The 17,263-nt window shown below is 44.7% G+C and overlaps 1 protein-coding gene across 1 annotated transcript in view; it reads right to left on the bottom strand.

The window, feature by feature from the left end:
• The window catches only part of CLSTN3 (calsyntenin 3), a 179,616-nt gene that overhangs the window by 77,204 nt on the left and 85,149 nt on the right, over nt 1–17,263 (bottom strand). The window contains exons 3-4 of the mRNA XM_078651483.1: nt 3,944–4,139; nt 901–1,109 (exon numbers count right to left, since the gene is read on the bottom strand). Of these exons, the coding sequence (XP_078507609.1) occupies nt 901–1,109; nt 3,944–4,139 (405 nt within the window). The remainder of the gene's footprint in view (nt 1–900; nt 1,110–3,943; nt 4,140–17,263) is intronic.

Genomic DNA, 17,263 nt, shown 5'->3' with positions numbered 1-17,263 from the left:
TCCTTCACTGGTGGGAACTCCTCCTCCTTGAAGATATGCAAGCTCTGGAGAATGCTCTCATAGAGATAGAAATCATCAACTGATATCTTGAATTCTACTAAAATAACTAAAAATTACCCCAAGACTACAAGTCACACCTTTTCCACACCTCAACAAACATCCTCTCTGACGATGGACCACCAGAAAGAGCGCTGAGGCCTTGTCAAGGGGTAGGAAAGTACTGTAGAAATGCTACAACACATTACAGTGCAATCAAAGAGAGGCCTGTGTGGGCCATTCTAGGAGGCATGCAGCATACCATATATGGAGACAAAGGGATGTTTGCAATACATGTGTGGCGTTCATCGGTAGGGGGGCTGTTCAAAGACCTTGTGCTATTTAGTATAAGATCACATAGGTTGCGTGGTGTCTATGAGTCGGGGCACAGGGTTCCATGGTATACCTGTGGCAGGCCTGTCGGATGGGTGGTGTTGAAAGAGTTCACAAGTGCACTTTACCTTATTGTATAGGTGTCTCTAGAGATAGGTATGGCGTTTTATGGGAGGTGATCTCTAAGCATCATCCCCAGAATATCAATGTGAAACACTATATTCACGTCAAAATATCGAAAAAAGAAATATCGACAGGTAAGGAAATCTGAATTTTCCATACCTAACCACAAATATATGTACCTACGTGTTACATATATCTTCCAGAAATGTAGGTGTGGAGTTACGAATTGTAAACCGATACTTCCCTGTATGCAGCTACCTTTCGATATTCTGTCCTCGATATTCTTGTACCATGATATTCTGGGGATTAATATTCAGTAGTACAGTTGTCCTATAGGGGAGGACACTGGGCTTGGTGTGTTGTTTTCCAGGTGGGTCCAATGCAGAAGGATGCTGGGGAAGGACTTACCGTCGTTGTCAATGTCGAAGGGCACATTGGGGGTCAGGATTTCATAGTAGCAGATCTGGCTGTACTGGGGCGAGCAGTCCCCGTCGATGGCTTTCACCTTCAGGACCCGCCCGTACAGTTTCCCCTCTGTCACCGCCACATGATAGGACTTCTCCACAAACACTGGCGCAAACTCGTTCACGTCGTTCACTCGTACGTGGACTGTGGCTCTGTAGGAGTAAAAGAGTATCACGTAAGGGCAGGTACTCACAAACATGCAAGGACATCTATGATAGGCTAGAAGCCAGGCGAGGCACAAGACAGCAAAGGGAAACACCTGAGGTTACATGATCAATAGGTGGTAGAGTTGCAATTACAATGAGGCTCAACAGCATAGAGGGTGAACATCTAAAGGCAAACAGAGAGTCAGTGGCAGAATCAAAGATAAACTGAGGAATTAGAAGAGGAAGAGAATCATCTAAGGCCAAAACATGAGGTGTGATGGAGCCATGATTGGAGGGCCCCACTCAATGCCGGATTAAACCCTGTGAATGCCCCTAGGCAGTTGAAATTTCAGGCCCCCTCCTCGCAAATTATCTCCTAATATCCAATGCACCATATTCTTTTACAAACTGCCAGCTGCCAGAAGATGAGGTTTTAAGAGACAAACTGTTCTGTGATTCTGATGCCTCTGGTTTATATTGCTTTAAGTTGTTAATGGGTACATTACATTAATACAGTATTTTCTCTATAGAGTCTTTAATGTAAAGTTTCAATTACTTTGAGTTGATTCATTGTTTTCTATCTTTTGGAAAACAATATTTAAGAAAGCTTGTTTGTAATTTTCTTTCAAGATCAAATCAATATTATTTTGATCTGTTGTCGAGGGCCCCTAAAAGGAGTGGGGCCTGTAGGCCGGTGTCTACTTTTCCTCTTTAGTAATCTGAAACTGGCCCCATTCTAAGCCAAGTGGTGCGGTATCCCAGAAGAGGGGGGGGGCACCACCCCATCCTTTTCCAACTTTACCAGTTCCAGGAGCAAACTAGGTAAAGCTATTACCTTCTCAGTGAACACATTTCCTTTTACCTAAAATGTGTGAGGAACAAAGGGCCCGATTCACAGAACTAACTTAAGATAAAATCCTAAACTTACTACTTTTGGTATTCACAGAAGTTAGGATTTTGTCTTAAGTCTGTTTTAAGACAAACTTAAGACAAAATCCTAACTTCTGTGAATACCAAAAGTAGTAAGTTTAGGATTTTGTCTTAAGTTAGTTCTGTGAATCGGGCCCACAGACTAGAATCAGGCAAACAAGTACAAATGCACCGGGTAAATTCTGATCCAGCATATCATTTTCCATTTTGTGCCCGGTAACTTGAAATGGTCGGTAATTGGGGTTTGACATACTGGGCGGAATCTCAATGGTAGAGTCACAGTGTGTTTGCACATCTTGGTGTGTATGCCATGAAGTGGTGCGGCTGCACCTAGTGCCGTGAACAAGGATTAGCACATGAGAATTTCCAAAGCCTTGGGCTGCAAGTATGAATGTAGTTTAAACATAACACTCAAGCGCGCTGTTGGGATCTAGTGAAATGACAAACCTAGAAACACAAGAGCAATGCTACCATTTAATATGGTCTGCAGTAGGGGGTATCTATTAAACTTCTGCCTGGTATGATATGTATGCCAATACCCCACTATCTGGTCGGATACCAAAACTTGTTTGTACTTACCTCGGTGCACGAGCAACCTTGGCTGATGCCCGGTGGAGCTGTCATATGCAGCTATAGAGGAGTCTGGCCCTTCACCCCCTCGGCCGTCACCTACCCAGCAGGGGTGTAACACAGGCCCCCACAGGCCCTGTGTTGCGGCGGCCCCAAGCTCCAGGGGGCCACCTCGGCACTGCACTCTGGCCAGAGAGCCCCTGATTGAGCCTGGAGGGGGGCCCTCTTCGTACCGTGCAGGGAGGCCCCCTCAATTTTCGTTACGCCAGTGCTACCCAGCCGGTCATCTGACATTGTTTTTCTCGTTTCCCCATTGTATTTCCTTCCCTCCCCCTCCGTGATTCTTTGATTTAATTGATGTAACTATGTAACCTGTAACTCACTGATCCTCATGTAAAGTGCTCTGATACCTCCGGGTCTTGCCAGCGCTACATAAAACTTTTAAAATAAAATAAAATAAATATACTATCCTTCAGTCTGGATGCATCTGTAATAATGTACACAAGGGGCTCTGTCTGTACCCTCCCCTTGAAGGCATGGTGGCTGCGCTACGTCAGTAAGCCCTTCTCTATAGGCTGAGAGCAGAGAGCCAAGATGGAGGCTCATGGTGCCTTGCCTCGGCTTTGGTTGTACCACAAGAGCAACCCTTCCCCTTGGAGCGATCTAACATCCAAGATGGCGGCTATACCTCAGGTGTAGAAGACAACACTGCCCACTCAGCCTTTAACTCCCAACTTGGGTGGGAATTGTTCAGGTTCCTGAGGAGTGAGTAGACTCCAGGGGGGCAGTTCTAGTACAGGGGGAGAGACTGACACCTCTGCTCCACCACAGAAATCCCCAAATTCATGGGGCTGCCCAGCACCCTAGGTTTGGTTGAATCTGTCAACAGCTATACAAGAAATAGGACTTTCTCTGTCTGAGTGCCCCAAGCAAGCTAAGTGTTATTCCCATCAGACACAAGTTCACCATATAAGTACTGCCCTGCCCCTCTACACCTATATTGTTATGTAGATTTTGCGTCCAATGTTCATTTTTGTGTGACTGCCTAGCTTCACAAATTAATACTAAATATGTGTCTTTTGAATAATTGTCTAGATTGTGTTTCAATTGACTTGGGAACTCCAGCCTTCCCTTCTAAATAAACCCACTGAAGTGTACTTTGTAGATGGATTATGTATTAAGAGCACTTTTGCTTAAACTCAGGGATTACTATGATTGGGTTCTGAATATCTTCCAAGAAGGGTGCTGAGAACAGTTTTTCTCTCTCTGGCTGCTTGGCAGACTTATGTGACATGTGTGGACGTGTAAGACATTTTGTTCTTTTCCCACCTATTCCTTACTTGTGGGATTTCTTGGAATTGGCTCCGTCGGGGCTCTCGCCGCAGTCGTAGGCCTGAATGGTGAAGGTGTGCTCCTTCTGTACTTCGCAGTCCACTGGTTCCTTGGCACGAATAAGGCCCTCGCCCGTTGACTTATCCAAGATCACCGCCTCGAAGGGCACCCCCTGTCCGTGCACCCGGAACCCGCAGATCTCTCCTAGTGTGGAAGAGGGGAAAAGATATAGAAAGGGGTCAATCCTTTTACCTTGATGGTTCCCTGAAACAGAAAGGACTCCTGTCTGACTCCATTTTGAAAAACCTATTGCATTGTGAATGATCTGAGATGCCATTGTAAACATGAAAGCTAAAGTTTCTTTAGCCCCCAACTAGATCACTCATGGATGGTGCCCCTGCAGACCCTGAGATCAGAAAGCCTGGCATGCCAACAATAATGTCTTGGGGCGACAATACAGATGCACAGTGCAAAGGGTGTCCTAAAGTCCTGGTTTGCAGATTTCTATAAAGCAAATAGACATCTTTTCACCAGCTCTATTTCATGTTATCTTATATTGTGGTACTTGGCATTTGTGTAGGGCACATGCTGCCATTGGTTTGGACTGGTAACAAAAAGGGCATTTACGCATGAGTCGAGGGTATCCTGCAGACCACATTGTGATCAGTGAGGAGCCACCTCCCTTCTCTGTGTCAGTCATTCCATATGATTTTGTGTCTGCCATTTTATCTCTTTTTATGTATGTTTTTTTTATTTTTTTTTTATAAAGTTTTATATAGATGTATGTTATTTCCTTTGCAGGTGTTTGTGTCTGTTGCACTTCTCTTTGTGTCTGCTGTTTCTATTATCTGTGTTTGTCTTACATTCCCAGGGTCTGCTTCAGTGTTTTTTTCCATCTCTGTGTCTCTCTTTGTCTTACTTTCTCAGTCTCTGTGTTAATGTTTTGCCATTTCTGTGTCTGTGTTTGTGTCTTCCCTTCACATTGTCTGTGTTTAAGTTTTGTTGTTTCATCCCTGGATTTTGTTTGAGTCTTTCATTCCCAGTGTCTGTGTTGGTGTCTTTTTTCGATTGTTATGGTTCTGTGCTGTGTTCCCAATACATATGTCTCTTCCTCCCAGTGTCTGTATTTCTCTCTTCAGGTGTCTTCATTCCCTGTTATCTACTGGTCCCAGCTTGTCCAAATCCTGCTATATCCCTCTCCTGTTGTCTCCAAGTCCCAGAGTTTCAGGTACCTCCAAGTTTCAATCACTAAAGTTACCATGTCTCTCTGTCATGGTGGTCTGTTTCTCTACCCCAGTGCCCATCAATTTCTAGATTTCACTATCCCTGTGCCTTCAATTCCCACTGTCTTCCTGATCACATTGCCTCTCATCGACTGTATCTGTGCTGCAATCTACCTGCATCTCTCTGCATTCCTATATCTGTGTCTCCAAATAACCATGTCACTGTGTATGTGTCTGCCTAACCTACAGATGCGTCTCTCCATCATCGTAACAGTGACTCCTCGTCACCATATCTGTCTATCTTCATCACCATACCTGTCTCCTCATCACCATACCTGTGTCTTCTCGTCACCATACCTGTGTCTCCTCGTCACCATATCTGTGACTTCTCGTCACCATGAGGTTCCGTGACGATTTTGTCCGTGTTTTTAACATTGTCGTAAATACATAATTTTGGTATCAGTGAACCGCAAATGATCCATTTAGTATATCCTGGTGTTTTCGCTATGCTACGAGCAGGAGCACTCCAGTTACAAACACATTTCTGTTCTACCCATGGCATCCATCTTAGAACACGGAAGCCATTTTGTATTCCTTGCCCTCACATAGTCAATGGACACGCAATGACCTCTTTTTCATCTAAGGACACGTAGGCTTTACCCGGCAATCCACCTTGCAAGGGACACGTGCACCTTAGGCCAGCAACGCTGTGGCAGCATGACTCGGCAAGAACTGCCTCCCCAGCCTGAGGCCAGTCCTGCTATACTGGTTCTTGTGTTCGTTGGCCTGATCATGATTAGGCGGCCGAAGCTGGTAACCATGCCCATTTACGACCCACAAACATCTCTTATCCTGTCTTTCTATCTTCTACACCTGGCTCTGCTCCTTTCCTTCTGGGCCTTTATTAGGGGGAGGTAACGAAATTTACGATGAGGCGGTCCGGGTCTTGAATGAGAAATTGACATGGGATTATGATGGAATAGTGGGAACCCCTCATTCGTAATGTTTTGACATCAGATACTGTTGACGATTCCTGTGCAACACCAAATATTTATTGTTTAAGACACGAATGTTTAGAACTGTGGTAACATGTAAAGAATTTGCCCCGAGCAGAATATTCAGTATATAAGGAACAACCCTCTTTGTACAAATCGAACAGGCTCCTAGACACTGCCCCTGTGCAGTTTCTGTGATTTCTGTGTCCCTGCAGTAATAAACCTTTGGTCTTTGACGCCACCATCGAGAAGCCCGTGTTTCTGTTTGTTTGTGCACCGAGACAGGTTGAACTCCGGGGTCTTCGGGTGTTGTCCCTGACACCTCTGGACGGAACCAAAAAGTCCAGAACTCCAATTGGCGCCCAACGTGGGGCGACGTCATTCGGTACCGGTCCAAAAGCCTGAAGAGTTCGAGGAGCTTCGTGTGAAGATTTCAAAGGGAGGCGCCCCACTTCATCGATCCCGGCATATCGCAAAAGTGGCCCGACGTTCTCTTCCACGAGGGTTCCCGTTCAGACGGCTGCAGTGGTCCGTTGCCTTGACCGTCGCCCTGTCTTGGACCCGAGGTGCAGTCCTTAGTACGGCGAGACGTGACGGGTTTCTCCTTGGTGACGTCTTCAGTGCCTCAGTTAAGTATTTTGTGAGGGTTGCTCCTGTTTGGATAATCCTTTTAGTTCTCAGTTCAGTTCAGTTCTGTAAGATTATCACTGGTTATTCTGGTTACGATAATCATTCTGTTCAGTTCGGGTATCGATACATTTGTCAGTTCTGGTAGGCCTAAGTTCTTGGTTCAAGTGCGCACCCTTTTGTTTGTATTTTGTCTGTTCTGTGTTCCGGATTATAAAATGGTAAGTCGGAAAAATTGTATGTTGTCTTGTTTTAGTTGCAACAGTGATTCCCAGTTAGAGGACTCGTGTTTGGTTCCTCCGATTGGAACTCCTCTTTATGATCTATATTGCAAATTTGGTGTGGGCCCTATCTCTTAAAACGAGGTATGGATCCACTATACAGAGAAAGATGGTGTCCTTAGTTGGCCACTACATGGTAGTTTTGAACCTGAAGTTCTCGATAATCTAGAAAGAAGGTTGTTTAAGAAGAAAGCCCGGCCGGCAATGTTTGATTCTTTCCGTTATTGGCGAAAAGAATCTAAACAGAGAGAAATTAAAAAGTTGAAGAAGGAACAGAAAGAGCAAGAGTTGACTTTAGAACAGTCTGCTAAGTAGCTGCAACTCAACGAGTCTGAAAAAGCGATGGAGGTGGCCAATAGAGAGCGTAATTTAGCGATAGACAAGTGCTATCCTGCTTTGCCATCGAGTACGGCTAAGATAGTAGAAGACCCTGAAAAGGATCCCCTGTTGTCTTACTTGTTACGATCACTCCCACCGTATGCACAGGGTGCTACGGCTCCACCTATACCGAATGTTCAATTACCGGTTGCTGGACAACCTGGTGTCCCTGTTCCCGCTCCCCTGAATCAAGTTCCTGTACCTCCTGTGGTCAATATTAATGTTCCTTCGACAACCCCTCTTCCAGGGTTGCCGGTTTCTTTACCTATGCCTGTGTCGCTCACACCTGCTAGTTCACAAGCTATTTTGCCTGCTACTCCTACTGTTCCTAATCTATCTGTTCCAACTGCTACTCTATTTACTGCCTCTGCTAATATTATGACTCCACTTTCTGTTCGTCGGAGAATCACTGATTCTGTCTCCAATATTCTATCTCCCTTCTATAAAACTCTGATTAAGACTCCTACCTCTGACTCTGTGCAGAGGCGTAGCCAGCTTCCCAGTACTGAAGAAAGAGGAATATTAGATTCCACTGCTCCTAGATGGGTTTCAAAAGTTGGAAGATATAATTTACAAGATGTATTAGATACATTTATGCAATGGAATGAACCGACACAACGATATGTGTTCGATGAAATGTGTTTCCTTCTACGTGAGGAATTGGAAGAGGATGACCCTGAATCAAATCTAGGAGAATTAATTAATGTTCAGAAAGAGTTTGCTGCAGGTATGATAGTCGGTCAAAATATAAAAGAAGCGATGGAACTGATTTTAAGTTATAGGAATGACCCATCCCTTCGTTCACCGAGAGAGTTAGAGAAACGTAGTACGAAACAAAATCGTCAATACCCAATGAGAGAGGTTCCACCAATTTGGCGTGAAGCTATGCAAGCTAACGCAAACCTTGGTATTGCAGCCGCTCCGGCCCAATTCCAGAGAGTATGGATACATATTCCATGGAAGCGAGCTGAAGTATTAGCAGTGAAACAGGCCTTGCCAGATCCGCGTAAAAATCCTGCAGGGTACTACAAAGAGTTGGCTCAAACAGTTGACGCTTGTGTATTGAATCTTGCTGACATAGATCTGCTATTTGGTAATATAGTACCGCAACCAATTTGGGCTAAAATTCGTAAAGAGAATCATCCAGTTGCCCTAGGTGGTGACTGGGCAGCTATAATTGCAGCGGATGGTCAACAAATAGGTGGTTCAAAACCTGAACCCTTAATTGCTAATTTGCCTGGTAGAATAATAGATTTAATGAAAACCTTGATGCCAGCATTGCGCGTTAACTGGGACAAATTTTCCGCGTGCAAACAAAAGAAAGACGAAAGCGTCTCCGACTTTTTCACACGATTCGAGGAGACTTTCGTGGATCATAGTGGTCAGGATATGAGCACAGAAGGAGGCCAGAGATTATTTGTTGATAAATTTGTGCACAATTTGTTGCCAGAACTTAGTGGTAAATTAAAAAATTCTGAAAGTGCGTGGGCTGTCTCTACGACTGCGCAAATACTTGCGACTGCCCAGTACTATGAAAATAGGGATAAAGAAGAGAAGGAAAAATCAGATAAAAAGACGAAAGATTTAAAAACTAAAGTACTTTTACAGCAAGCTTATCCGCCTCGCACGAATCAGACTAGTACACAGCAAGGGTCATATCAAAGAACGGATTATAATTTTCAAAGGCCACAGTACCAATGGAATCAATGTGCTTATTGCAAAATGGAAGGTCATTACAAGAATGAGTGTCCAGTTCGAACGCAAAATAATACTGCGGCAGCTCAGAGAGGTCGTGGTAGTTCTATGCAAAACTCTAGAGGTCGAGGACGAGGTGCTATGCCTCCACAGACGAGTGATCGCCCTTCTAATTATTTCGATCAACGAAATGGACAATCTGCTCAACCGAATAGGTCTCAACAGTATTATGTTGAAGATTACTATGAAGCTAGTGAGGAAGGTCAGCAAAGTGAGTACTAGGACAGCCATGGACAAAGAGAGGGAGTAGTATCAGTTCCAGTAGATCAGAGTGGGCCTTATGTCGCAGTAGCAACATCAGGTATAGTCGAACCGTTTCTGTTGGATACTGGTGCAGCAAAAAGTTCTATCATACATGCAAAACTCCCTGGCGCACCTTTGTCTGGCTCAACAAACGTTTCAGTAGGTTTTTCGGGCGCCCCTGTTCATAACCCTGTTTCTGGTCCTTTGTCTATTTCTGTTGGACCCTGTCAATTGAAAGCACCCCTGATTTTGACGACAGGTTGTAACGAAAATCTGCTTGGTTTAGACTTGTTAAAACGCCTGTACGCGACATTGTACTGTTCTCCAGCAGGAGTACAGCTTACGTTGGGTAAAAGAATAATCTCTCCGATGTACTTGTCGATGGATGCGCTCCCACCAGAGCTGCGTTCACTCCCTGATACTCTTTGGGCGACTGGTCCTAATGATGTAGGTCTATTGGAAATTCCACCCTATGTAGTAACTTTGAAAGCAAATGTCAAACTTCCACGAATTCCACAATACAGAATCTCTAGTGAAGGTGAGCGTGCGCTCCTACTGATAGTGCATGATCTGATTGAGAAAGACGTAATAGAAGAAACTAGAGGTAATGTCTGTAATAGTCCTGTACTGCCTATTTTGAAACGAACTGACCCTACAAAACCTCCAGTATATAGGTTTGTAATTGATCTTAGAGAGGTTAATAAAATTGTGATCCCACAGTTTCCTGTGGTTCCAGACATTACTGCATTGTTAACGTTGATTCCTGCTACAGCAGCATGGTTTTCGGTTGTCGACTTGAAAAATGCCTTTTTCAGCATTCCGATAGCCAAAGAAAGCAGAGATATCTTCGGTTTCTCTCTAGGAGGACGAAGCTTCAGGTTTAAACGCGCTCCACAAGGCTATTGTGAAAGCCCATCCATTTACAGTCAAGCATTAAAAAGCCAGTTAGATTCCTTCGTACTTCCTCCTGGTTCTGCTTTAATACAATATGTTGATGATCTTCTAGTGGCTGCTGATGACAAGGAAACTTGCAAAACAGCTACGATTTCTTTATTGCATCATTTGTCAAATTTGAATCACAAGGTGTCACCTTCAAAAATGCAATACTGCTGCCAAGAAGTGACCTACCTAGGTCATCTCTTGTCAAAGGAGGGAAGGAAGTTGACCCCAGAGAGAATAAAGGCAATTACACAGATGAATGTTCCTAGCACGCAGAGAGAAGTACGTGCCTTTTTAGGTATTACCTCATATTGTAGGCAATGGATCTCAAATTTTTCTCTTTTAGCAAAACCATTGGTAGCCTTGACTGGGAAAGGTGTTCCGAGTCCGGTACCATGGTCTGCTGAATGTCAGCAGAGTTTTTCTGAATTGCAAAATGCACTGTGTTCAGCACCTGTATTGGGTACACCCGACTACAGTAAGCCATTCACGCTCTATGTCCACGAGAGAGAAGGTTGTGCATTGAGTGTTTTGACGCAGAAATTTGGTGATAAACAACGCCCTTGTGCGTATTTTTCATCAACATTAGATCCAGTAGCTAGAGCGTTGCCTAGTTGCTTGAGAGCTACAGCCGCAGCTGCAGCTTCCATTCGACAATCTGCTGGTTTAGTAATGAACAACATGCTAGTGGTTATGGTTCCTCATGCGGTGGATACACTCATGAACCGAACCAAGACGCAACACCTTACCAGTGCTAGATTATCAGGTTATGAACTGACACTGTTAGCTAGTCATATTCAGATCAAAAGATGCAATGTATTGAATCCAGCAACATTGTTGCCGACTAGCCAAGAGTCGAGTGATTCCGAACCACACGACTGTTATTTCAAAACTGAGGAAGAAACAAAAGGACGAATTGATCTAAAAGACACTCCGTTATCAGATCCAGATGGAACGTTGTATGTTGATGGGTCTTGCTTCAAATTAGAGAATGGTGATGTGACTGCTGCTTATGCAGTAACGACTTTGAGTACGATTGTGGAGACTGCAAGAGTGAGTCAGAATTCTGCCCAGGCTGCAGAATTGATCGCGCTAACAAGAGCGTGCGTTTTAGCTAAGGGAAAGAGAGTGAATGTGTTCACAGATAGTCAGTACGCGTTCGGCGTGGCCCATAGTTTTGGCCGCTTGTGGAAAGAGAGAGGTTTCATTACGTCCCATGGGACTAAGATTCAACATGGCCAGCTAGTTAATGACCTGTTGGAATCTCTAACCTTGCCGACTGAAGTTGCGATTGTGAAATGCAGTGCTCATAAAGCAATCACGGATGATGTTGGTCGTGGAAATGCTTTTGCTGATGAGACTGCAAAACAGACAGCTAGAAATATGATGAGTAGAATGTATGTTGCAACGTCTGCAAGATGGATTTCTGAGTCTGGAATGTGTGAAACACAGTGGAAAGCGTGAAAGAAATTCAGAAAGAGGCGACTGAGGAGGAAAAACTTGCATGGAAAGAGAGCACGGGTAAAATGGACTCGAGTGGGTGTTGGATTGACTTGTCGGAACAACAGCGTTGGATGTTGCCTGATGCGTATGTGCTTGCAGTAGTGACGATGGCACATGGAACAGCACACATCAGTTCAAAAGGGATTTGTAAGATGTTGGCTCCGGTCTGGAAGAATGATGGGATTAGTAAGTGTGCAGAGAGAGTGGTGAGAAATTGTATGGTATGCTTGATGCATAATCCTGGCAAGGGAATCCCCACACCTGCAGGTCACTTCGCTCCTCCTTCCTGCCCCTTCGAAGTGATCCAGCTAGACTTCATTCACATGGATCGTTGTAATAATCTGAAATACGTCCTAGTGGTAGTTTGTGCTTTCTCCAGATGGATCGAAGCATACCCGCTAAAGGACAATACTGCCTTATCCACTGCCAAAATTCTTCTTAAAGAATACTTCCCCAGATACGGAATGCCACGGATTGTATGGTCAGATAACGGAAGTGAGTTCGTAGGGAAAGTTATGCAGAGTGTGTGTGCCGGCCTAGGGATTAGACAGAAGTTTCATAGTGCGAATCATCCCCAGTCCGCGGGTTTAGTCGAGGGTTACAATGGCACCCTTAAACTGAAACTTGCTAAAATACAAGCATCCACGGGTTTGTCCTGGCCAGACGCACTGCCTTTGGCTTTGCTATCAACAAGAGCAACTGTACATTCTAGAGTAGGGCTTAGTCCATATGAAATAGTTTTCGGTCGTCCTGCAAATGTTTGGGGGGTACCTAGACCAAAAGAATTCAAGCAGCTGGAATACCCAATGTTAATTGATTACCTTTTCGACTTGACTGCTAAATTGAGTCTTATTCACCAACAGGTTTTCGATACATTGCCAAAGCCACCGGAGAGTCCAGGCCATCAGCTGAAACCGGGTGACCAGGTGGTTATTAGAAATTTTGCAAGAACGAAAAATCTTCAACCCAGATTCATTGGCCCTTTCCAAGTCCTACTAGCAACGAGAACTGCTATTCGTGTGGCCGGAAGGAAGAACTGGATCCATACGACACATGTCAAACGTGTGCCTCTGCCACTTCCTTACGACAACTGGGTAAAGAAAGGAATCGGTACCTCTGAAACGGAACAAGTCCCCAGGTTCATACCTTTCAGCGATGCAGAACTGATCACTGATTCACCAAATTCTGACTCTCCTCTTGAAACTGCTCTTTTGAACCCTGAACATTTGTCATCCGCACCCAACGAACATTTGCCATCTGCACCAAAAGAACATTTGTCATCTGAAAACGTGAACATTGCAACGTCGGCTGAAGATACACTGTTTCCAGATCAGACAGCTCCTGCAAAACTGAGATACAACTTACGTTCTCGCAATATGGACAAATAAAGCAGGAAACTGCCTATTTTCACATTTGAATTTTCTGATACATTGCCTCCAGCCAGGAAGTTTGCTATTATTTTGTTGTTTTAAATTTTGCCTTGCCGTCTGGGTAGCCGTAGGGTTGTGGCTGTGTGCCTAGTTGAATCTGCGAGGGTCAGACACAAGGTCGATCTTTCTGTTAGTTCTGGGAACTCCCAGGGCCGATAGAGGCATTTTCATCTACGTACACATCATCAGTGGTCGCGAACGGTCGTAGAAGATGGAGCTTCCTGAGCTGCAACGAGAAAATGTAATTTATGTTCGCAGAAATAGACTGTACAGAATACTTCACAGCAAATGCTTTCTAATGCAATGTGCAGTAACATTTTTAATTGTTTTGATAACGTTGGTGGGTGGAATCATCTTTGGTGTACATTTGATTTTCATGCCGGTAACTACAGTACCTCCCCTTGATCCTACTACTTCTACGGTTTCTTCTATGCATTCTTTTCACTCATTCCCTGAACACGAACAAGCTCGACGCTCAGAATTTATTAACAATACATTTGTACAGCTCTTGCATCAACACCAACTGGTAGTTAACACAACAGACTGCTGGGTGTGTGGCCTGATACCCCACACTATGGATAAAGGCATCCCCTATCTGGTCTTGCCTTTTAGCTATAATGGATCATTTCAGGCCTTTCAGACCATTTTTTCCTATGCCCTTGAGACCTATCCTCCGCGTCCACCACGGTCCACTAAATACAACTCAGCCAACAAAGCTTTAGTCCAGGGAATTATTGACATGATTAAAGACGTCAATAATACTCCATCTTACCCTAGAGATGAATTACGAGTGTATTTGAGTTGGAACTCTACAGAGTATCGCCTTAGTTTGGGAGAAAGCAAGCGTAAAAGCTCAGCTAGGGAGGAGTGAGTGCGTTGAGACCTACGTATTTCCGTCTAACTCCTCCCCTGCCTTCCTTACTGCTAGGGGTACTTACTTCATCTGTCAAGACAGAGCGTATACATGGCTGCCTGCTGACTTCTCAGGTTCATGTTATATTGCTCGATTGTTACCTCCGACATACACTGCTTCTTCAGATTATCACAAGACCAGGGTAGCAAGAGGTGTCTTCAGCAAGGAAGATACCGCTGGTCAGGAAGCTGGAGACTTCTTCAAAGGTTTCCTTCCGTTTTGGGGGCCTATGGCCAATAGTAGAAATCTACGTCAACTAACACGGGTAGTTGAATCTACTATTACAGAAACTGCTGGTGCCCTTAGTAACTTAACAGCTGAGCTTCAGGCGGATCGTCTCATGACGTTGCAGAACCGAATGGTTCTAGACGTAATACTTGCAGATCGAGGTGGGGTATGCAGAATGATCCAATCGAGCTGCTGTGTCTTTATTCCAAATAATGCTCCAACAGTCTATGAAGCGATCTCTAAGCTACACAAGATTTCCGACTCCATACACGTAGACAAGGGAAACTGGTCCTTCATGGAGTGGTTTTGGACTCTGGTATCAGCGTGGGGATGGAAGGTTCTGATGGTCATTGGTGTCATCCTAGTATTTCTGTTCTCGTGCTGCCTTATTATCCAATGTGGTCCCGCTTTGTGTAGTCTTTGTGCTGCAACCTGTTTCAGAAAACCACCTGCATTAGGAGAAAAGACACGAGACAGGATGATGATGCAACAACATGTCACTGACCTAATGAGCATAGAGTTAGATTCTGACATAGACTGAGTAATTGCCTATGTAAGGGCAAAAGGAGGGTCTGAGGTTCCGTGACGATTTTGTTCGTGTTTTTAACATTGTCGTAAATACATAATTTTGGTATCAGTGAACCGCAAATGATCCATTTAGTATATCCTGGTGTTTTCGCTATGCTACGAGCAGGAGCACTCCAGTTACAAACACATTTCTGTTCTACCCATGGCATCCATCTTAGAACACGGAAGCCATTTTGTATTCCTTGCCCTCACATAGTCAATGGACACGCAATGACCTCTTTTTCATCTAAGGACACGTAGGCTTTACCCGGCAATCCACCTTGCAAGGGACACGTGCACCTTAGGCCAGCAACGCTGTGGCAGCATGACTCGGCAAGAACTGCCTCCCCAGCCTGAGGCCAGTCCTGCTATACTGGTTCTTGTGTTCGTTGGCCTGATCATGATTAGGCGGCCGAAGCTGGTAACCATGCCCATTTACGACCCACAAACATCTCTTATCCTGTCTTTCTATCTTCTACACCTGGCTCTGCTCCTTTCCTTCTGGGCCTTTATTAGGGGGAGGTAACGAAATTTACGATGAGGCGGTCCGGGTCTTGAATGAGAAATTGACATGGGATTATGATGGAATAGTGGGAACCCCTCATTCGTAATGTTTTGACATCAGATACTGTTGACGATTCCTGTGCAACACCAAATATTTATTGTTTAAGACACGAATGTTTAGAACTGTGGTAACATGTAAAGAATTTGCCCCGAGCAGAATATTCAGTATATAAGGAACAACCCTCTTTGTACAAATCGAACAGGCTCCTAGACACTGCCCCTGTGCAGTTTCTGTGATTTCTGTGTCCCTGCAGTAATAAACCTTTGGTCTTTGACGCCACCATCGAGAAGCCCGTGTTTCTGTTTGTTTGTGCACCGAGACAGGTTGAACTCCGGGGTCTTCGGGTGTTGTCCCTGACACCTCTGGATGGAACCAAAAAGTCCAGAACTCCAACCATACCGTTCTCTCCTCGTCACCATATCTGTGACTTCTCATCACCATATCTGTGTCACCTCGTCACCATATCTGTGACTTCTCGTCACCATATCTGTGTCATCTCGTCACCATATCTGTGACTTCTCGTTACCATATCTGTGTCTCCTCATCACCATATCTGTGACTTCTCGTCACCATATCTGTGTCTCCTCATCACCATATCTGTGACTTCTCGTCACCATATCTGTGTCACCTCGTCACCATATCTGTGACTCTCGTCAGCATATCTGTGTCTCCTCATCACCATATCTGTGACTTCTCGTCACCATATCTGTGTCACCTCGTCACCATATCTGTGACTCTCGTCACCATATCTGTGTCTCCTCATCACCATATCTGTGACTTCTCGTCACCATATCTGTGTCTCCTCATCACCATATCTGTGACTTCTCGTCACCATATCTGTGTCACCTCGTCACCATATCTGTGACTCTCGTCACCATATCTGTGTCTCCTCATCACCATATCTGTGACTTCTCGTCACCATACCTTTCTCTCCTCGTCACCATATCTGTGACTTCTCGTCACCATATCTGTGTCTCCTCATCACCATATCTGTGACTTCTCGTCACCATATCTGTGCCACCTCGTCACCATATCTGTGACTCTCGTCACCATATCTGTGTCTCCTCATCACCATATCTGTGACTTCTCGTCACCATACCTTTCTCTCCTCGTCACTATATCTGTGACTTCTCGTCACCATATCTGGGTCTCCTCATCACCTTCTCGCCACCATATCTGTGTCACCTTGTCACTATTTCTGTGACTTCTCGTCACCATATCTGTGACTTCTCGTCACCATATATGTGTCACCTCGTCACCATATCTGTGACTTCTCGTCACCATACCTTTCTCTCCTCGTCACTATATCTGTGACTTCTCGTCACCATATCTGTGTCTCCTCATCACCTTCTCTCCACCATATCTGTGTCACCTCGTCACTATTTCTGTGACTTCTCGTCACCATATCTGTGACTTCTCGTCACCATATCTGTGTCACCTCGTCACCATATCTGTGACTCTTGTCACCATATCTGTGTCTCCTCATCACCATATCTGTGACTTCTCGTCACCATATCTGTGTCTCCTCATCACCATATCTGTGACTTCTCGTCACCATATCTGTGTCACCTCGTCACCATATCTGTGACTCTCGTCACCATATCTGTGTCTCCTCATCACCATATCTGTGACTTCTCGTCACCATACCTTTCTCTCCTCGTCACCATATCTGTGACTTCTC

This window comes from Lissotriton helveticus, chromosome 7 (genome assembly GCF_964261635.1).
Source record: "Lissotriton helveticus chromosome 7, aLisHel1.1, whole genome shotgun sequence".
NCBI classification, from domain to species: domain Eukaryota; kingdom Metazoa; phylum Chordata; class Amphibia; order Caudata; family Salamandridae; genus Lissotriton; species Lissotriton helveticus.
Note: the sequence above shows the minus strand (reverse complement) of the source record. Positions and strands in the feature narration are given on the sequence as shown.